The sequence below is a fragment of the Leptonotus elevatus genome, chromosome 14 (genome assembly GCF_054856555.1).
Source record: "Leptonotus elevatus isolate MCC_2025b chromosome 14, RoL_Lele_1.0, whole genome shotgun sequence".
NCBI classification, from domain to species: Eukaryota; Metazoa; Chordata; class Actinopteri; order Syngnathiformes; family Syngnathidae; genus Leptonotus; species Leptonotus elevatus.
Genome location: NC_141252.1, coordinates 20994355 through 21017554, shown reverse-complemented (window position 1 = coordinate 21017554; position 23200 = coordinate 20994355). Strand labels below are relative to the sequence as shown.

The following is a 23200-nucleotide window of genomic DNA, read 5'->3' as shown; positions in this document are numbered from 1 at the left end:
CAAGGCACGCTTAGGACCACCCCCTCATTTGAATAACATAGACAGAGCGTCTGCAACATGAAATAAATAAATTGGGGAACAGAGTGTTTTTATTTATTGAATGATATTTAATTCTATGTATATATTTATTTATTTATTTTTAATCTCATTTTGTATTTTTGTATTTATTTTTACTTTTACTTGTTTTTTAGGGATCTCTCTTTCGCTCTCTCTCTCTCTCTTTCGCTCTCTCTCTCTTTCTCTCTCTCTCTCTCTATATATATATATATATATATATATATATATATATATAGAGAGAGAGAGAGTCATACTGTATATATATATATATATATATATATATATATATATATATATATATATATATATATATATATACAGTAGTTCATACTCAGCCATCAACGTGTCTCAAGATGTATTAAGATGTCTTAATAAGCAAAATCAAGACATCTCAAGACATTTTGGAACATCAAGACGTCTTAAGACAAATATTTGAAGACACCATTCCTTGACAGAGCAGCACATGGGATGACTCCCAAACAGATTTTTGTGTCTTGAAGACGTTTAATGTCTTCAAGACGTCTTAAGACTTATTTCCTTTGTCTTAAGACATGCACATCTTACAATGGCTTGAAACATGCAGGTATCATGAGAGAGCAGCACCATTCCTTGACAGAGCAGCACATGGGATGCCCCCAAAGAGATGTTTGTGTCTTGAAGACATTGAATATCTTAAAACAGCTTAAGACATATTTCATTTGACTTAAGACATGCACATCTTATGGTGTCTTGAGACATGATATGGATGACTCAAAGAAATGGTCAAGCTATTTTTGTTTCAATGGCAGTATTATGATGATAATGATCTATTGATATTTTGCTGTAAAACCTTATATAATGTTATTGGAGTGTCAAATAAAAATTAAATGATTCCCCCCACCCGCCATTATTTAACTTACACTATTTATAATTTAGAGCCCTGTGTAATGGAATTATTATGGTACGAACTAAGAATAATTAACTAAACAAGTTATGAACAAACAAGCAATGTTGATTTACATGGAACAGGATTATTTTTTCGGCAACAAATATTCTCAAAATAAGATGACGATAAACTGGAAGTGAAATAAAGTTTTTTTTTTAAGTGCTTAATGAATAAATTATTGAACTAAATTAATATCACACAAAGAATAATCCATTTTAAATATACAATAACGATACATTAATAATGATTACAACAATATGTCATAATGTATAAAATAAAATGTTGTCATTCAATTTAAAATATAGATTTGAATAAATTAATCTATGTAATACCATAGAGATTTGAGAACAAAACAAAAAACATTTAAAATTACATTTTAAATAAAATTTTGACACACACACACACACACACGCGCGCGCGCGAGGGGAGGATGCGGGGGGGGGGTTGGTTGTGCTTCCACAGGTGGACGTCGGACGACATCTGATGATCATCAGACGCGTCAAGGAGGCAGCGTTTTTTTCGTTTGACAATCCAGACGGCAACTATACGGCGAATGGAAAGGTGAGTAAAATGATTATTTCTTCGTACTGTGTATCTGTTTCAAATACGCCGGGATAACAAAGTGCAAGGTACAGCTGCCATCACTGTTGTGGCAGTGTCGTATGTTGAAAAAAGTTTGTCAAAGCACCACCGTGGGTATTAGCTAACTAGATACAGTATGCTAGTTCAGTGTAAAAGTGAGGATTTCTATCGCTTTACCGTGGGCTACAAACAAACACATTTCAATTCTTGGGGTTACGTACGTGGTTTTCGAGCCGAGGCAGCAGCGAGGGAATCAAAAAGTTTGTTTCTTATGTTACAGTGAAGTGTGGAGAGTGTGAGTAACTATCTGAAAAAAGCCAGTTGTCTGAACTGATGTTGACGGTATGTGATTGTTGTTTCTTTTATGTAATATATGTATTATTTAATTTGTACTGTATTTTGTTATTTTGTGTAATATTGTATATTTTTGCAGTTGATAATATTGTATATTATTTTTCTGAGAAACTCAAATGACTCGTAATTTGAGCCAGTAGGTGATTAATTCTTTTTTTTTGTGTGATGTGATATACAGGTTATTTTAAAGTTACGGTGAAGTATGAAAATGCAGTACTAGTAGTAAGTATTTCTCAAAACAAAAGTCAGTATTCTGAACTGTTGTTGACAAAGCGATTCATTATTTCTTGTGTTCTGCTGCTCACATACAGATATTTTATAGGTTGAAGTTAGAGTGAAGATTAGAGAATCAGTATAAGAGTAAGTATTTGTTTATATATATTTTATAAAAGCCAATACACGTAACTGTTGTTGAGTGTCGTGTGTGAGTGATTGTTTCTTATGTTACAGTGAAGTGTGGAGAGTGTGAGCATTCAGAGAAAAAACAATCGTCTGAACTGATGTTGACAGCACATGATTGTTGTTTCTTATATACAATATATGTGTATTATTTTGTACTGTGTATGTTCTCTAATGTTTTTTATCTAAAATATTTATTTTTGACTAATTTGTATTTTCTGCACATTTTTTGTCTTAATTATTGGTTGCATTTTTATATTTACAAATATCTAATATTTGTATTTTTCTCACTTTCTTTTGATAAAACTTTTTTGCATTATAGCTAGCTAATATTTTTGACAAAACACACAAAGCAGTTTTGCTTTGACTCCCGTTAGATATATTATTATTATTATTATTGTTGTTATTATCGTTGTTGTTGTTATTGTTATTATTGTGAATGTGTATCAAAGTTTTTAGGGTTAGATCCAGTTTCACCTTGCTTTCAATGTGTCCAGTTACAAGGTTGTGAAAAAAAACAAAAACTTGTTGGATTCTCTGTGTTCATACCCTGCCAAACGTTTTTTTTTACATTAGTCATTAGTGTGAGGATTAAATGTATTTTATGGTATCACTATTCACTGTTCCTCTTAATCAGTTAAATGTAACATTTTATTACTTTTGTCAATTAAGCCCATGTCTCACTCAGCAACTCAGGCTTGCGAGGGTGCACGCACGTAGCGAGAGTTTGTTTTTGTCAGGTTTCATTTAAGACTGCAAAACGTTGCAAAGACGTTCGGCAGACCTTCCAAAACAATTTTTATGCTCAGTTTTTCTTGTTGCCATCAAATTTTGAACATGTTAAAACATTTATTTGCGACTATAAAAACGGTTTGCAAGCATAACAATGGGTGATAAGGTTCTGGCAAACACTCTTGGCAATATTTTGCAGTCTTGAAAGAGACCCGACGAAAATGCCATCACTCGCAATACGCGCACCCTCGCAAGCCTTCGCTGCTCAGTGAGACACGGTCTTAACTGACAACAGTACCGGTAATAAAATGTTAAATATAAAGAGGAACAGTAAAATAGTGATACCGTAAAAGACATCTTCAGACGTTTGAAGACATCTTCAGATGTTTGAAAACATCTTCAGACGTGTGAAGATATCTTGAGACATCTCAAGACATTCATATTTCCAAGACATCTTAGGGCATCTTAAGACTCGAGTCTATAGACATGTCTTATAGACATCTTGATTTATCAAGACGTCTCAATACATGTCTATAGACACATCTTATAGACATGTCATAGACATAACTTAAAATGTCTTGAGACACATTGAAGGCTGAGTATGTTGTTTTTATTTAATAATAATAATAATAATGCATCAAATTTATATAGTGCTTTGCTAGACACTAAAAGACGTTTTACAATGGAATGGATACATTATTCTTGCACTCACACATTGACATTGTGGTGGCGGTAAGCTACTTAAGTAGCCACAGATGCCCTGGGGCAGGCTGACGGAAGCGTGGCTGCCAGTGTGCGCCTACGGCCCCTCCGACCACCACCAAACATTCGCATCTTCTATACACCAGTGTAAGTAGCACGAGAGGCACTGTATGTGAAGTGCCTTGCCCAAGGACACAATGACACATGACTTGGGTAGAGCAGGGATCAAACAGCTGACCTTCTGATTACTGAACGACCGTCTCTGCACCCTGAGCCACGTCCGCCACAAATCTGATAAATTATTATTATTATTTATATTTAAAAAATGTATTTAATTTTTTTAATGTATTTTTTATATTGGATTTTTTATATGTTTTTCTTTTATTCATTTATGTATTTATTTATTTTTAATGTTGGCAGTTTTGGTCCTCCATATCACCCCCAACTCAATTGAGTTGTGGTTCACACTCAGAAAAACAATTTAAAAAAAATTATATATATATATATATATATATATATGTATATATATATATATATATAAACTATAACCATTTCTTTTAAAAAATAAAATAAAAGTGATACCTGAGCTCAGGGACATTTGCCCCTTACACAACCACCACATCCAAAGTCCATCCAAAATGTGAAAAATGAAAAAAAGAAGAAGAAGGGGGGGAAAAGTGGACTAGGGCTGCGTTCACACTGCAGCTCAATTCAGATTTTTTTACAAGTATTTGATTTTTTCATGCAGTGTGAACGGTACAATTCCGATTTTACACACCCGACCTGGGCCTCTTTTGTATGTGGATATAAAACGGATATGTATGCGATGCGTCTGCACTACGAACGCTCATCCGCACGCATCCGATTCATACATCATCAAAAGCCTGATATGCGCTCTGCGCGGGCGGGAGAGAGTGCTTGGAAGGGAGACTAATGACACGTCTGTGAATATATACAAAGCTGTTTTGAGTAACAGTGTAACATTTTTATTTGTCTTTAATTTAATCACACTTGAAACATGAAGCATAAAGTTGACATGTGTGGCAATTTAGCCCTGCAGACAGTTCATCACGAACGGCAATGACGCGACGTCATCTTTGGTAAACTTCTCAATGAAATGAGGAGGTCGATGAGTGTCCCCTAATTTTCCCCAAATATTTATATTATTTCTTCCAACCTCGCTACTCTGAAGACATGAGATGAAAAAAATAAGTCTGACGGATTTCTGTTGCTGTTTGTAAACAGCACATTCAACACTGACGCACGAGGAAGCCGAAGATAGCAGCCTACCAAGAACGAGCGTGAAAACAGTCCACCAACTAGTTCACACAGGTGAATTTGCATAATGTATGCAGACAAGACACAGGAATCAAACTCCTAACACATCCGCAAAACGAGTCCACCAGTCTACCAATCTGTAGCGTGCGCTGGCACAGCAAAATTTGCATATGACGCTGGCAAAAGTCATTTGCCTCTGTAAAACTGGCGGTAAAACGTTGCGAGTCGGTTTACTTCAGTGAGCACTGCAACGTGACGTTGTATTGGGTGTACACGACTCTCGACGTGTGCTCTTTGCGCATGCGAGTCGCATTACGGGCACGTTGTGTTCACATTAGATGTCGCATTTGTTTTTGTAATGTGAACAGTACATAAAAAGATCGGATTTAACAAAAAATTTGAATTGGGCATCACGCCCTGCAGTGTGAACGTAGCCTCAGTAGGATTTCCTTGCCAACTCGGCTTGGTTAACAAGTGGACACAGTGGCTGTGCACAGCTTCCAGTGGTCTTTTGGCAAGACTGTCCTTATAATGACTGTATTTCTTGAAAAATAGGAGCAGCAAAAAAGAGCCCTATTCCCACCACAGCATGGCCAGTTCCGCTTATTTTGGTATGGTACACAATGTTTGATGTTGTCAAATAAATAAACTATTACATCCCTACCAATTTGAGTACCCATTTGAAAGGGTATCACCCCACACATAAGAGTGTCTTTTCTTTTAACATACTGCAACTGTAAATATTAAACCAAAATGCTTTGAACCCTCCTCGGTTTACAATTGTTTGGCTTGGCCATAAATTCAGTTGAGCATCCTGAGCCCAACAGCGATGCAAATGGTCACAAAATGAGAAAAGGTAATTGAAGTTTCAATGTGTCTGTAAGACTTAGCCAGAGGTAGCAAATACAGGTCCAGAAAGTAAAAACCCTGCCACAGTTTGGCTTTAGCCCCAGAAGCTACCTAGCTAGCTTACATCAGGGGCTAAAGCCCCAGGTGGCAAATCGAGGTCCAGAAAGTAAAAACCCTCCCACAGTTTGGCTTTAGCCCTTGATGTTAGCTAGCTAGCTAGCTCCTAGCTAGGGTTAGTTAGCTAGCTAGCTCCTCGGGCTAAAACTAGGGTTAGCTAGCTAGCTAGCTCCTAGCTAGGGTTAGTTAGCTTGCTAGCTCCTCGGGCTAAAGCCAAACTGTGGCAGGGTTTTTAATTTCTAGACCTGGATTTGCCACCTCTGGTGATTTCTGAGTTGCTCAGTGATTTCTGCAAAGAAGTTGCTAGATTTGCGGTTTGACGGCAGCTAAAAGGTAAAATGCATGTCAAACATGTTAAAAAGGACTTGGGTGAACATTCTGAGAAATTCCTGAGTTTAATCTCCCATAGGAGGGAGGGAAGCTGACAGGAAGAAACAGTTAAGATGAAAAAGACAAAGATAGAAAGCTGCCAGCATTTTGTGGACCAATTCGGAATAAACCTGTGGAACAGTATTGCTGTCCATTCCAAAACATATTTAAATATTACAGTTTCATATTTTTAAAGAAATGTATGAATGCGTCACAAAGAGAACCATCTACCACTGAACTTTAAGTGCCGTCATGTCTCTTCTGTTCTTCAGTTGTGCATTTCTTAATCATTTCCTGACAGAAATCCACAGTTACTGTGGGACTGAACATTTCCTCTCTGGATTCAAACACCAGTGAGCCTTTTGGATTCCTCTGACCAGAGGACTCCACACCCGGCTGCCCATCCTTAAGCTCCCCTGCATTAGGACCGACCTCTGACACACTTGCAACTTGGTTTCCTTGAGGTGACTTTGGGTGGTATGAGGCCTCATCGGCAGCTGGAGACGGTTGGTTGGATGTGAGGTCAATACTGGTGGGGACAGGAGGCGAATGGCTGTCCTGCACATCTCTGCAGACTTGCTGGGAGAGGAAGGACAGGTTCTGCCACAGCTCAGACATGCACACCTTCAGTTGATTGCGCTCACTCAGCAGTTTTTCTTTCTCACACACCTGTGGAGGTTCAACACAGTCAATGTGAGTTGGACCTTGTCTGGGACCTAAAGACTCAAAATGTGCAGTACGAAATAAAAGCCTATAACTAGTTTATAAACAGTAATCAAGGATAATGCTTTTGTAATGCCCTTTCCTTTAATGCAAAATTAAAATTAATCTGATTAGTCGATTAATCGATTGAATTAATACAAAAGAGGATTAGGGCCAATTAAAACCGGAAAAAAAAGGTTGGCAGGATTCTCACTTTATTCTGACTTTAATCTCAGAATTCTGACTTTATTCTCTAAAGTCAGAATTCTGACTTAAAAAGTGAGAATTCTCATCAGAATTCCCACTTTTAAGTAAAAATTCCTTTATTAGTGCTAGTACAGGGAGTCCTCAGGTTACGGCGGAGTTCTGTTCCTATGCCGATGTAACCCAAATTTCAACTTAAATTGGATTTCCCCTTTAAAGTCGATATTTACATCAAAATACTTTTTGACGGCGGAGCACAGAAAATTTAAACTTAAACATTAATGTGACGCTCCTGATGGCGAGCCGACCAGCTGATGAACATTCATTGCTGGAGGTAACAACAACACAACTATAAATAACTTTAAAATAGTGTGATTGTTGTGGGAAATTAACATAGAAGAAGGTGCTACGGACGAGGCACGGGCGCCATAAAGTCAAAACGACGTAGGTCAAGTAGGACTTAGCTCGAGGACTCCCTGTATTATTGTGACAATTCTCACTAAAGTCAGAATTCTGTGATTCAAGTCAGAATTTTGAGAATAAAATCAGAATTCTGACTTTAAAGTCAGACTTTAAAGTCAGAATTCTCACTTCATTCTCTAAAGTAAGAATTCTGACTTAAAAATTGAGAATTCTCACTTCATTCTTAGAATTCCCACTTTAAGGTGAGAACTCCTTTATTATTGCTACTATTATTCTTACTTTAAAGTCAGAATTCTGAGATTAAAGTCAGAATTGTCACTTTAAAGTGGGAAGGCTCACTTTAAAGTGAGAATTGTCACAATTCTCACTTTAAAGTCAGAATTATGTGATTAAAGTCAGAATTTTGAGAATAAAGTCAGAATTCAGAGAGAATTAAGTGAGAATCCTGCCAAACTTTTTTTTCTCTCTCACCACTGGCCCTAATCCTCTTCCATAAATTAAAAATATTCAATAGTGACAGCACTAATTTAAATGTAGTTAAATTTTATCAGTTAAATTTTATGGTTAAACTGCACTCTATTTTGTATTCCTCCATTTGGCTGCACAGAATGTTAGTCTATTGTTAAGAAATGTTCACAAGTCATTTTTATTCCTTGTCAGGATCTTGTTCTTCATTAAATCTCCTATTCCGATTTTGTGTGATTATGGGTGTTGCGCCATGATACTCTGGTCCACCTAGGGGCATAACATTAGTCACGTTTTATGTTGTATTGCCCGTCACCCTCAGTTTTTTTTCTTTTGCCTTTTTAAACATTTTCCCCTGGGAAATGTGTGCGCATGTGTAACGAATATTGCCCGTCACCCTCAATTGTTCTATTTTATTTACCTTTTTAAACATTTCCCCCTGGGTAATGTGTGTGCGTGTCTTAACTGTGTTTTCAGTTTAAAAGGACTCTTTGCACCTCGCCACCAACCGGAGACCTTTAAAAAAAAAAAAAAAAAAAGTTTTTATAAAGAGCTCCGTATTGTTCATTCGGTAATGTCATCATCATTGCTCTCTTTTCTTTCTTTTTTTGTATGTGGGTGAGTATGTGTATGTGCGCGTGCGTGCGTGTATTCGTTAGTTCACCAAAAACCTATTAAAAAAATCCCATACCGTTCACGTAAACCGAACACCGCCGTCAGGAGACCCGAGGAAGACCAAAGAAAACAAAGGAAAGTGAAATCCAGCACCGACCAGACACCACCCACCGGGCCACCAACCAGAGTTCTTCACCAACCCCAGAAACATCTAAATTCCAACAAATCAGGGAGACCTCAAGAGACCAAAGGAGAGACTGAGGAAAGGAAGGAAGGACAAACGAAGCAGAGTGAGATCCACAGACACCAGCCTCCACCGATTCAATGACCTGAGGAAGAAGCAGATTGTGTCTGAGTTTCGATAGATGCTGGTGTGGTGGATCTGGCATGCATGAAAATCTCCACCAAAGAGGGGAGCCGTCGACCCCTGCCAGGACAGAGCAAGAGCAACACCTCAGGGCCCCCCAGGCCGCGGCAGCGCCAAAGGACTACCCCCGGGCCCCGCCAGGGCCACCGGCCGGAGAGCAAACCCAGGAGCAGGAACGCCCCCAACCCCAACACGGCCCGCGCCCCCAACCCAACGCAGCAGGACGGGGCACTGCAGGCACGCCAGGCACCCCACCGGTCCACAGCCCCCACTCCCCCCACGACCCCCCCATCTACCCCTGCCATCCACCCCAACCCAGCCCCAGCCGCCCCCCACCCCCAGCACCCTCCACCCCCCCCCCCCAATAAAGCCGCACCCCCTCCGGACCCCACCCCGACCAACCGGCAGCCCTCCAGCCCCCGGGGACCCCCCGCACCCAGGCACCGGCGCCGAAGAGGGGCCGGACAGCGGAGCGGAGAGGGCAGCCGCGCCCACCCCACCCCCCGCCGCGTGGAGGGACGGAACACCGGGGGGCAGAAGGGGAGATTGGGGCACCGGAGGACGGCCGGCACCCCCGAACCCCAGGCCCAGCGGGGAAAGGCCCCGGTCGTCACCCTAGCGTTCTTAGTGAAAGTTAACCCCTGTTTCTGAGTCCGCCAGCTCGCCGACTGGCGAACTCTACCCCTAAACCTTGAATGTGACCCCACCCAGTGTATATACAAGTGTGTGTGTGTGTGTGTGTGTGTGTGTGTGTGTGTGTGTGTGTGTGTGTGTGTGTGTGTGTGTGTGTGTGTGTGTGTGTGTGTGTGTGTGTGTGTGTGTGTGTGTGTGTGTGTATGTGTGGTGCATTAAAATTAGGAGCAGGTGAACCGGAGCAGAGGGAAATAATATCCCCATGCTCCGATCCACCCGCCTCCCAGGCATGTCAGTGAGTGTATGTGGTGCATTAAAAAAAAAAATAGGGGGGGGGGGGGGGTGCGGTGGGGGACACGGACAGGGGACCGCAGCACTGCTCTATACTGCGGTCCCCAACCGATGCCCCCCCCCCCCACAGTTGTGTGGTGCATTAAAATTGGAGGGGAGTTGTAGGGTGAAGAAGGTGTTTCCATCCTATCCCACCCCCCCAAAGTGTGTTATGTGCCTTATATGTCTATAAAAGTGTATTGTGCAAACCTAGTATAGTGAGTTAAGAGGAGCGACCAGCAGGGCCCCCTCAACCGGGCGGGGGCAGGAGGCGCACCCGCCCACCAAACCCCCACCCACCCCACCGGGACCCCAGCGGGCATATGGGACCAGCCCGGCGGGGCGATAGGGCTCGCCCCCCGGATACTGGGGCCCGCCCGAGGCGCCAGGACGCCCACCGGAGCGGGGCGGGCACAACACCAAACCCCACCCACCCCCCGGAGCGCCGAGACCCGGGCCACGGATGGAGCCCCTGGCCCAGGGGAGGGCAAGGAAGGCGTACCGGGGAGGGGGGAGGGAGTGGGGAAGGAGACGACAAAAAGGGCAAGGGGCAGCGGCAGGGCCGCAGAGAGAGGGGGAGAGGAGGAGGAAGGATGACGAGGGAGAAGGGACAGGGAGGCGGAGGACGGGCGGGGAGAGGCAAGGAAGGAGAGGCAGCAAGGGGGAGGAAGGGGGAGGGGAGAGGGAACCACGGGGCGCCCCGCAACGCAGCACCCCCCAAGAGACCCAGGGAACGGCCAAGACTCAGCCGCCACCCAGCAGCCAACAGAGGGGCAGACCCGCCCACGCCCAGCCAGGGGGGGACAGCACCTATAGAATTAACCCACTGGCATGCAGTGAATCCGAATATTAACCCTTAGTGCCCATTGGAGGCGAATCTGCTCGATCCTGTTGGCAGCAGCTGGGTTCCTGACTATAAAAACACAACCATTAGTTACAAACTGCCAAATACAGAAACATCAATGTAAGTTATCACGCTGCGGTGGCTCTCGCTAACAGGCAGAATTAAGTAACCAGGTTTAGGTTAAAAAATTCTATATACGTAGACCATGTTTCTTTAAATTTTGACATTTGGTTTTTATTTGAGGCAGATATATTTTCCATTAAGATGTGATTTATGAGGAGGTTAGACCATTGGTCGATATTCAGAGTTTGTTTATTTTTCCAGTTAACAAGAATTGTTTTTTTTGCGATAGTAAGGGCTACAAGTGTAGATTGAAATTGTTTATGTGGTAAGTCAGTTGTTGTTAAGTCACCTAGCAAACACAAGTTTGGAGAGAACGGTATCTTACAGTCCAAGACAGCGGAAAGTTTTTCTAAGACTTTAGTCCAGAAATACATAACCGCAGTACATAGCCATAAAGCATTAAAATAAGTGTCTGTAGTGTTTTGTAAACACTGGAGACAAATGTCGGAGTCTGAGAGTCCCATTTTTTTCATCATATATTGAGTAATGTATGTTCTATGAATAATTTTATATTGGATAAGTTATGAATTTGTTTGTTTTGTCATTTTAAAAACGTTTTCACAAACTTGAATCCAAAAGTCAGATTCCGGAGCTATAGACAAGTCTGTTTCCCATTTCGAGATGGGTAAAGACATTTTATCAGTATATGAAAGTAACATATCTTTTTGAGAGTTTTTTTGTTGTTGTCGGAGAAAGCTTGGTAATATCTTTAGCTAAAACAGGCGGTTGGAGCGTACCCTGAAGTGTTGGAATTTGTTTCTTTATCATACTTTTAACTTGCAAATAATGTAAAAAATTTCCGTTTTTTATTTTGTATTTTTGGAGCAAGGATGTATATGATATAAACATATTATCTGAGAAGAGATGGTGGAGATGTGTAATTCCTTTCTGCTCCCACACACCCAAATAAAACGATTGGTTGTTAATTCGAAAGTCGGGGTTATGCCATAGGGGAGAAAGCCCACAGGGCTCCACTTGGGCTTTTGTAATTTCTAGTGCCTTCCACCAGGCAGTCAGGGTGGCGGAAATTATTGGATTTTTAAAACAGTTATGTCGCTTAATCGATGTTGTAATAAAGAGTAAATCTCGAAGTCTGAGGTTATTACAATCCTTCTGTTCTAGTTCCAGTCAACAGTTAGTATCTCTGTTGGGTTGTGCCCCTAAAATAATATATTGTAACTGGTTAGCTATATAGTAGTGCATCAAATTTGGTGCCTGTAGACCTCCTTTGGATTTATTTTTCTGAAAAGTAGATAGACTAATCTTTGCTTTTTTTTTTATTCCAGTAAAATTTTGTAACGGCTGAGTCCAACAACTGGAACCAGTTAGCCGTAGGATTAAATGGAATCATTGAGAAAAAGTAGTTTATTTTGGGTAAAACTTTCATTTTAATAGTGGCTATTCGTCCTATTAGAGAAATAGGAAGATTATTCCAGCGCTCCAAGTCACTATAAATGCTATCCAGAAGTGGAGTAAAGTTTAAATGAATTAAATCAGTTAATTTAGGTGAGATTTTTATGCCTAAGTATTTTAAATTACCTATAGGAAATGAGTAGTGTGGGTCCTGGCTTGCAGGGTTCCATGAATTTTCTGTAATAGGTAGAAGTGTTGATTTTGTCCAGTTAATAGAATAATCTGATAACTGTGAGAATTTAGTTATTAAGTTAAATACTTCCCCTAACGAAATAGCAGGCTTTTCTAAATAAAGTAAAATATCATCGGCATATAGGGGGGTTGTGGGGGGAGCGGGGGCTGTGGACCGATGGGGTGCCTGGCGGGCCTGCAGTGCCCCGTCCTGCTGCGTTGGGTTGGGGGCGCGGGTCGTGTTGGGGTGGGGGGCGCTCCTGCTCCTGGGTTTGCTCTCCGGCCGGTGGCCCTGGCGGGGCCCGGGGGTCGTCCTTTGGCGCTGCCGCGGCCTGGGGGGCCCTGAGGTGTTGCTCTTGCTCTGTCCTGGCAGGGGTCGATGGCTCCCCTCTTTGGTGGAGATTTTCATGCATGCCAGATCCACCACACCAGCATCTATCGAAACTCAGACGCAATCTGCTTCTTCCTCAGGTCATTGAATCGGTGGAGGCTGGTGTCTGTGGATCTCACTCTGCTTCGTTTGTCCTTCCTTCCTTTCCTCAGTCTCTCCTTTGGTCTCTTGAGGTCTCCCTGATTTTTTGGATTTGTTGGAATTTAGATGTTTCTGGGGTTGGTGAAGAACTCTGGTTGGTGGCCCGGTGGGTGGTGTCTGGTCGGTGCTGGATTTCACCTTCCTTTGTTTTCTTTCGTCCTTCCTCGGGTCTCCTGGCAGCGGTGTTCGGTTTAGGTGAACGGTATGGGATTTTTTCTTTTATAGGTTTTTGGTGAACAAACGAATACACGCACGCACGCACACACACACGCACATACACATACTCACCCACATACAAAAAAAAAAGAGCAATGATGATGACAATACCGAATGAACAATACTGAGCTCTTTAAATAAAATAATACATTTAAAAATTTAAAAAAGAACAGCGAACCAGTCCGTGAAACCGGAGGCCGCGCTCCAAAACCGGCAGCCCGCTTGACGAAAGACCGGATGGAGAAAGGCAAACTGACGACCACCGACATTCCAGATCCACTAAAGGTAAGCCTAATTCGCGCTACAATCCAAAACATGATGAAACTGAACGCGCGACGGCAACCGAATCTCGCCGCCAGTCCCGGAATTGCCAAAACGACTCAGAGACCGACCACAGCGTAGTTGCTGATGGGATACCTAAGGCACACCTGAAATTGTCAAACGACCAGTCTTTACGACAAGCCGACGGCCAGACACCCACTGACGTGACCCACCGGCAGAGGTCACGAGCGGGTCCGCCAGAAGCTGAAACTCACAAACCGCATTCTGACTTAACGGTACTGGTACTTGGGGTTGACTCCTATACTACTACCGATTTGTGCGAATCGCGATCGACTGACAACGTGCGACTGTTCCAACAACTCTTAGGTGACCTCACCACCATGGGGACAGATCGTAAATTCTATCTGAACGTCACCCTGGAGCGAGCTCTGACCTATGAAGCCCTCGTAGACCATGTTGCAGATATTACGGTCTTTGAGCAACTCTCCGCGTTGCTAGCTAACGACCGACCGCTCCGTCTCCAGCGTTGGCTACTTACCATTTACGCCTTTTCACCTACTAAAACACAACTGGAGACTGTTGCAATGGTGCATTGGTCCGTTGACCCCATGGAATTGATCTATCCAGTCTATGTGGGACCCATTGAGTTGGTCCCCCTTCATATGGGTCAAGACTTGTTGGTTCACTTCCAACCCATCATTAATTACCAGAAACGCCAGATCTGGTCACAGATGCGACAGGCTCTGCCGACACCACTCCCATGTCATGACCGGTCTCAGCTGTACACTGATACTCGGGCGCAGCCACCACACATGGAAGCAGGCGCCCCCGCATGGAACTGTGACACAACACCTTCCAAGGCAGGACTCCTTATGTCTCCTTCGAAGAACCGGCTGTGAAGAAGTGACGCAGGGTACGCCCCTCGCATCATCAGAGGTGTCCAGGTGCAAGATACACTCGTCTTTGACTCTGTCCCCGGCGATCACGATCAACATTCCAATCCGCTTGGTGGCGCGAGCAAACCAGTTCTTGAATGCTCGCACCGCTTTCTTCCAACCCTCACCGGAATTCATGAACCTGTCGTTGTTCCTGAAGGCCACTCCCATGGTGGATGTTTCCCTTACCACTCTGAACTCGGTTCACAATTCCAGGTCTTACGATGTTTGCATACCAAAAGCAAACCACCTGGGGCTACTCATCCGTTCCGACTATCACGACTTCACTCTAACTGTGCCCGTAGTTAGACACATTCCACCTGACTTGCTCTTGACTTGACTGAAGTTACGACGTTCGGGTCCGGTACGCGAAAAACTCAGGTATCGCTGGGTACCGATCTAGTCATTTGCCAAAACTGTGTGTCGACCTCCTCGACCCTGCCAACAGACATCGCCGTTACACCGATGCCGGAATTTACGCGTCACTGGTATTTTGAGGAACATGTCTGCAAGGACATGCCTACAGCTTGCGTGGATGGCTGCTCTTACCACCACCAAACCCAGCTGCAGGCTGGGGTGTGCATAGCTTGGTCAACGACAAACCATGCAAACAATTCCAATTGGGCCCTCACTTTTCTCAATATACAAAAATCGCTGGCATCCTGATTGCACTCAAATTGGCAATTGAACACGGTGTCACGGTGCTGGTTATCTGCACCAACTCAAACTATGCCCTCCTAGCCTTCACCTGTCATCTACCGCCGTGGCGTTGAAATGGTTTCCCTACGTCAGCGAAGAAACCGATTAAACACCGTGACCTTATTGAGACGTGCGACCATGTGGTTTCCTCCCATGATATGCACGTCCATTGGAAAAAAGTCTGGGTACACTCAAACGTTCCAGGACCTGATAAACACTTTAACAACCTGACGGACACGTTAGCCAAGCAAGGGGCCCTAAATGGGACTCCTTGGACATTCGATAACTCTTGGCTTCCCTCCCAACCCACCCTGGAGTTCCACAGTTTCACACGTCGCCGCGCTGCGTCCACCGCTGTATCATGCGACACTCCCGCACGGACCACTTCGGGACCCAAACCGTGCGTACCGCGCATTCGGACCTCCGACTTGGTCGCCCAGCAAGCCGGCGACCCAGCGCGTTTCAAAGTCATTCAACACCTGTCTGACCCTGTCGACAGCCCCATCTCACCTGACTTGCTCTCTGTGTTGCAAAGGCTACGCCTGTTTAAAGGCCTTCTTGTTTGTGACTCTGCGTCTCCGCCCGCCCTGCGGTTGGTTATTCCACGGAGCCAAATGGGGGTCTTGCTAACATATACCTACGACGCGCCTTACGCAGGCCACCGCGGATTCAAGGCCACCGTCACCATGACCGCTGTGGCGTACTGGCCCCGCATGCATAACGACGTAGCAACCTACATTAAAGGATGCCTGGTTTGCTGCCAGCAAACCCGATTCACCGAGCACCACTCCAACAGAAAGGAGTCACCTTCCCATGGTCTGATCTCCAAATTGATTAGGTGGGACTCCTGGTCAGAATGCACAGAAGGAATAAATACTTTCTCACAGTAGTTTGCACGTTCACCAAGTGGGTAGAATGTCTGCCTGCTCCAAACGACACAGCGTACACCACCGCATGCCTGCTGATGAGTCACGTGTTCTCCCGTTTTGGGCTGCCCTCACGGGTCAACTCAGACAGGGCAACACACTTCACAGCTGAGGTAATGAAACAACTTTGGCAAATACTTGGAATCAAGGCCCGGTTGCACATTAGCCATCACCCGCAGTCATCAGGACAGGTAGAGCGGACTAATCACACCGTGGTAAATTTGCTGAAAAACTTTGTGACTTCCACCCATCGGACTGGGACACCCGACTCCCGCTGATACTCATGACGATTCGAGCCACACCGCACGAATCTACTGGGGTGTCTCCCTCTGAAATGATGACCGGACGGCGAATGATGCTTCCCCTGCACCTGATGTACCAGCTGGGAGAAACTAACCTAGCTACGGCGTACACTGCCTCCAAGTACGTGGAGGATCTGCAGACCCACCACCAGGCCACGTTCGCCCAACAATGTCTTAAAAGAAGCGCAGAATGCCAGAAAACCTATTACAACAGAAAAGCATCGCGAACGGAGTTTCAAATCGGTGATCGAGTGTGGTACTATTTGTTCGCGCAACCAAATGCTAGTACACCGTGAGCCCAGAGGGGCGTCACCCGAAAATGTCTTCCCTGTTGGGCCGGACCCTACGAAATCGTTGACAAGCTGTCGCCCCCCGCCTACCAAATTAGGATGAACAAAGGATGTCAGGGGAATCAACTGAGGTGGGTCCACTGAAATCAAATCAAAAGTCACTGCGGTTTTGAACGCCTGGACTTGCAATCAAACGGTGCTCGAGAGGGGGTCACCGGCAGGCACTATCCAGCAGCCTAAGCGAGACCCTTGACAGATACCTCGACACCGTTGACGGACCCAATTGACTGTGATGACTAAAAGCATCAGATGTGCGTAGAGGGGGTCAATACCCCGCTGCACCCATTGGACAAAAGGTGAACTTGATGTGCCCCTAGTTAACAGCACAACGAGCGAAGTTAATTTACATGCTTTGTTTGGCTACTAGGAAATGATGCTGATGACAATCCTGATGTTTGGTATGACCGCTGTAGTGAATCAACTAGGATTGGTTGAACCCAGATCTGCCGCGGGAATCACCTGGTTTGAACAACTAGGGTTACTCACAAATAATGACTAGAAGTTAACGGACTATGGTTTACTATGGTTACAGACGCTTAATGGAACACTTAAGGGTACGATTCTAGCACGTAACACAGATAGCGCTATGTGGAATTAGACAAATTAGATAAACCGTGAAACGATTGGAAACTGTAATTCAAGGATTATGTAAACTTAAAGTGTTGTGATACTTCTGAATGACATGCTGCGTGAAAGCTCTTTTTAGTCTGGCTAGCACAATCTAAGCCCCTACGCCTGCCTTCCCCTAGTTCCGCCGATAATGCTACGAAAAAAATAAAATTCTTCCCTTTTCCTCCTTTCTCAGGTATTCTCGGGTAGTGCGTGACTTTTGGGATAGGCTAGTTACTCTATAGGGAGCTGCGTTAGCTTAGCACCTAGCAAACACCGTGTTGCACTAACCAAACAAAGATATTTTTTCCTTTTCCCGTAAATGAGCACCCCCAGGCGAGGAGATTCTCCTCGATCTCCACGTGCCTGAGACAACCTCCCTGTCCTTCTAATAGAGTTATGGCCCGTAGTATAGTGCCGGGTTTTGGGATTTAAGAACGCCCTTTTTCCCGTTTTGTCTCTTTTTCTTAAATTTCTCTTTTTGGTTGTTCGTTTCCCTCGTTACTCATGATTTGATACTAGCCTTATAGCCTTAGTATAGTTTTTTTTTTCTTGTTTGGTAGTTTCGCGTCTTTTTGCATCTTTCTGAGGCCCGTACCTGTTTCTGGGACCCGAGTCCCTCAGTTAGCTAATACAGTACCTAGTGAGACACACCCAGTTAACTGAATACACATGGACGTACACTGACAACACACAGACATACACTGCATACACATAGCCCTGCAGATGGTAGGGTAAAGTTGCACCAGTGGTATGTGTTGGTTGTTGCAGTGGAGCGTGATTGGGACTACTGCCGTCTGAGCGTGGCATGGACCCCTGCCACGGATCATCTGGATCCGTCAACCTGGACATCCCTGAAGATTCATCCCTCTTGACGGAGGGGGGCTGTGTAACAAGTATTGCCTGTCACCCTCAAATTTTTTTCTTTCCTTTTTCCTTTTTTAAATATTTTCCCCTGGGAAATGTGTGTATATGCCATGATGAATTAAACCTGTGTTTTCCTCAAACCACCCAGAGACAGTTCAAGAAGAAAAAACTCTTCGAACTTCCCACCAGCAAGGGACTGAATTTCGTTTTTACAACCCACAGGAAATGCATTCTTGGACACTTGCAGAGGCCTAAAAGCCTGTTTAGCAAGGAGACTAGTGATAGGACTGCTTATAAGTCCCCAGACTGGCCACTTTTATGGTCTGGTCTATCTACAGGAATCAGCTAAGTGATTTTTGGAAACAACGCCCCTCGGAAGTTATACGGTACCACAGTGCCCTTCAGCAGTCACTATCGGTAATATCCTCAAGAATCCTGCAGCTCGTAATTAATCTATAGTCTACATAATTCGGGACATAAACGGACTCTATGTACTTGACTGACATCAAGTGATTCTGTTGTTTATCTTTGTAAACAACCTGTATGTCTATCTCAAATGAATGATGTGTGTAACTTCAGCAGCCATCTAAGTTTAGCTAATTAGGAAACTTAGTGGATTCAATAACTTTATGATCGTGGTAGTGTTTGAAATGTGTTCAGAATGATAATTGAAGCATCTGGCTTGTCAATTCTGATAAAAACTCTCAAATGCTATCCCAAAAGTTTGGCCTCATTCGACCAAGTCTGCTTCTTGCACACGGAAGAGGCGGGGGATGCTTGACCACCTGCCCCGCAAGCTTAAAAGCCAGCGCGCAAAGAACCTCCCTCTCTTTGCCCACTTTCTCTTGCCCACGCGCTCTTGCCCCTCTCTCTTGCCCCATGAACTTCTCCTGACCATCACAGAGACATGGTCGCTGAACATGCTGGGAGCGACCACGTGGCTTCTTTGTTTGAGCCCTGGACTTGCAACCACACCATGCGCCTCAAAGCCCGTGTCACGCAAGGACCGCCTGCATTCGTGCCGAGAGCCAATCCACCTACCGTTCCCTCTCTGAATCACGCAGCGTCCATCCAACCCAGTTCCACGACGGCTGTTACGCACCGACCCGCTGTGCCCCAGCAATCCAAGGACTTCTACTCCAGCCGTGCACCAGCGACGCCCCGCAGCACCCAAACAAACTGAACTGGGCTTCACCCGCCTCGGACTTTGCTGCAGCCTCTTATCCGCGCAAGCACTTCACCACCAACCGGGGACTTGCGCCATCCGAGGACCTGCCGTGCGCCCATCAACATCAGCCGGAGAATCCGGCACCGCATTACAGCTGCGCGCGCGCGCCGACCGCCCTACAGTCTGAGTTTTTTCAACTAAGGATCGACGCTCGCCGAGTCCCTCTCTCTCCCGTGCATCTGAACCAGTCTGTAAGTGCGCCTTCATTGCAATCTGACCATACCACTGGTGCAACGCTTTGATCCAAATATAAAAGGATTGACAGGTCAAAACGCTTCCATTTATTTTCCCTATCCACCTTTTACATTACCTTTTTATCTTAGTTGGTTAGGTTGCATGTTTTCTTTTTATCTTTTATTTGCATTTTAATTCCATTTCATTAATAGGTTAGGCTGTGACTGTGATTGACGTGTGTTTACTAAATAAATCTGTTGTCTAGAAATTCCATCTCCGCCAAATCATTTGTGTTTTTTAAGTGGATTAGTAATTCTCTTACTAAAGCAAAGGACTCCATAATTAACTATAGTTCATTTTCATTGTTTATTTTGCTCCTAAAACAAGCAAAGTCAACGTGGTGCCCCCAGAGGTTGCTGAGGAAATTACACCTCCCTTAGTCCCGTCAAAATTACTTGTTCGCCAGTACGGCAACCCAAATAATCACTACAATGTAATTCACTTCAGATAGTATATTAGTACATAACCCTTGTTTCAAATATTGTTTACAATTTTATTTATATGCAGAAAAATAGCTTAATCCCATTTGGAATGGTAATTCTGAAATGTTCCCTTTTTGTGTGGGAAGTTTTAAAATATGCATTTGAGGCAGTGAGATGTATAATTAAATGTTTGAAATTGATCACTTTTGATGGTAATTTGTCAGGCGGAGAGACATTTTTTGGTCTTTTATGGTATGCTGAGGGTGATATTTGAGAATTGAAATACAGGAAGCTCATGATTATTTTCCTGCTAGTTCCCCCATGTGTCAGGATACACCATGCAAACTTTTAGGGTTTTCTGAACATTTATGCAGTTGCTGTACCTTGACATTTGCGAATACACAATTTCGCCAGAAGCTTTTCCCATAAGGGTTTATTTTTGGCCCCTGTGACCAAACAACCCTGAGTTGGGGGTGGTCCCTATCAACTTGTGATGGCCCAAGGTAACAGGAAATAATAGTCAAAAAAAAATAACAAAAAACATCCTGAGGAGTGGATCTGGCTCCCGGCCTAGTTTGTTTGGGGAAAACACAGTGACCTGACCTAGTGGTTAACATTATTGCCCACAGTTCTAAGTGCCATGGTTTAAATCTCAGCTGTGGCCTTCCTGCCTGGCGTTTGGCTCTCCCTGTGAACATGCGGCATTTCTTCTCCAAAAACATGCTAAGGTTAATTGAAGACTATTCAGGTGTGTCAAACTTACACTGGGGCCCAAAACTCAAAGCCCACTTTCGGTCGCTGGCCTAACAGGAGAAAAGATTTTTGCACAGACTTCAAGCTAAACGTTTTTGACAAATCTCAACGCAACGAAGCACCTGCCTTCCTCACATGATTCCGTTGCTCTGTCTACATGTGGTTTGAACGCTATGTATATTTGGTATGCCGTATCTTTGATGAAGATAAACAAAACTACATAGGAGCAGGGTTATTATGGTTTTGGAATTTTCATTATAGTTAGTTCGTCTTGAGTTTTGTTATTTAAAATTAGTTTTCAGGGCGGCTCTGTTAGTTTTTATTAGTTTTAGTTATTTAAAAAATGCTTAGTTTTAGTATAAGTTTTTAGTTGTATTACTTGTGTGCAATATTTAATAAATACCATGGTAAAATGAAAAAAGCAACTCCCAGCTGCTCTGAGGTCAGTTTGTGCATCTTGATGTGTTTTGGCTGAATTAAAAAAGCAGGCAAGGCGAGCCAAAAGTCAAACACGCAAAATTGGCACCTAGGAGCGACATCATCTGAAGGTGCTTTTCTATTGGCTGCTGCTAGATTATGTCATTTGTGTGCGACACACTGTCAAACGTGATTACAGTTAATATCAAAATAAATATACTTAAATCACATTTAAAATCAACTCCAAAGTGTATGTATGTATGTATTAGATTAATTACCAAAGACGGAAACTAAGGACATTTTTACGATATTTATAGTTAGTTTTAGTCAGTTTTGCAAATGTAAAATGTAGTTTGTTAGTTTTCGTTTTTTTAAAAGCATTTTAGTATTTATTTTATTTCGTTAACGAAAATATTTTTTTTATTTTAGTTTTAGTTATTTAGTTCTAATTAACTAAAATAACCTTGCATAGGAGTCACCTTACCGATGAACACCAGTAGGCCATCCTGAGAATCGCCAAGACACAAAACCTTATCTCAAACATAAACTTGATGCTAAGTTTGACAAATTGGCTTTGGGAATATCATTTATTTATTTTTGCTTTGTTTGAAAAGCACAATTTATCTTAATATTTGCAAGTTGTTTTGTAGCATGTTCATATTCAGAATCGTCTTTATTAAAAGATTCACACAAGGGATTTGTCTCTGGTAGTATGAGCTACTAGAGTATTGTAATTGTATTTTGACATATATTTTTTCTGCAGAGCAACATTTTGAGTTGCTAGAAGTTTTTTTGGGGGGGGGGGAATTTTGTATCTTGCCTGTTTTGATTCACATATGTGGCAGTTTCGGACACCGACCAACAGCGCACATAATTTAAAAATAAAGAAATAAAGAAATAATTCTAATCCCAATGTGCCAGTACTCGAAAGTGGCCTGGTCTGCAAGGGTCCTTCATTGCTACTTGCATTTCTAGCTCTTAGGCCATGTACACACGTAGCAGGGTATTTTTAAAAATGGATATTTCCCTCCTCTGGATGTAAAAAAAAATAAGTGTCCAAACCACCACGTTTGAAGAAAAGAAAACATCCGCAGCTAACCGCATTAATGTGTTTTTATATATGTTCATAACAATTCCAGACCTTAAGGTGGCAACAGTTCCCCAAATCCTATCCAATCAGAGCACGCCTTTTTCTGGCTACGTCACTTCGACAAATTGGGCCTACAATGAGATACATGCCAAGCCTCTAGGCGGCAGTAGTTAGCCAAATACTGCTCCTCTCTGACGTCACGCAAGCACGGACTGTCAGCCGTTAATCTGTATATATGCGGATCAGTGCTGTCAGCGCACACAAGACTTTTTATTAATTAAAAAAAATACTTGTAATCATCATCATAAACGGAGCATAGATGAAAACAAAGAGGATAAATACAAAATCTTTAAAACGTCTTTTTTTAACAACTTTTTTTCCCACTGACTCACCACACACTCATATATAAACATGGACTCCCCGGTGAGAAGCAAATCCACGCCACCTTTTTTTTCTTCTTTTTTAACAACTTGAGGTATGTGATTGAGTGACGTGTGTAAAAGACGATAACGGACACACGCGACCGCAGAGCCGGAGAAATACGCAAATCATCACTTTGGCCAGAGTTTTTAGAAACCTTCGTTTGTAATGAAAAAAATCCCTGTGGACATGTAGATGACAGGGCAAGCTGCAAAAAAATATCTCCCGTTTGCAAAAAACCCGGCTACGTGTATACATGGCCTT

At 43.3% G+C, this 23200-nt stretch overlaps 1 protein-coding gene and 1 long non-coding RNA gene across 14 annotated transcripts in view; one reads left to right on the top strand and one right to left on the bottom strand.

Moving 5' to 3' along the window:
• Nucleotides 1–1445: 1445 nt before the first annotated feature.
• On the top strand, nucleotides 1446–3025 carry LOC147163295 (uncharacterized). The gene is made up of 4 exons (XR_015097172.1): nucleotides 1446–1906; nucleotides 2097–2140; nucleotides 2230–2278; nucleotides 2369–3025. It is a non-coding gene; the product is annotated as an uncharacterized LOC147163295 (long non-coding RNA).
• Nucleotides 3026–6207: 3182 nt separating this feature from the next.
• The window catches only part of bach2a (BACH transcriptional regulator 2a), a 76073-nt gene continuing 59080 nt past the window's right edge, over nucleotides 6208–23200 (bottom strand). For all 13 annotated transcript variants that reach the window (XM_086094147.1, XM_086094152.1, XM_086094153.1 and 10 more), the window contains one exon: nucleotides 6208–7033. In XM_086094147.1, coding sequence (XP_085950273.1) covers nucleotides 6605–7033 — 429 coding nt within the window. In that variant the 3' untranslated portion in view covers nucleotides 6208–6604. The remainder of the gene's footprint in view (nucleotides 7034–23200) is intronic.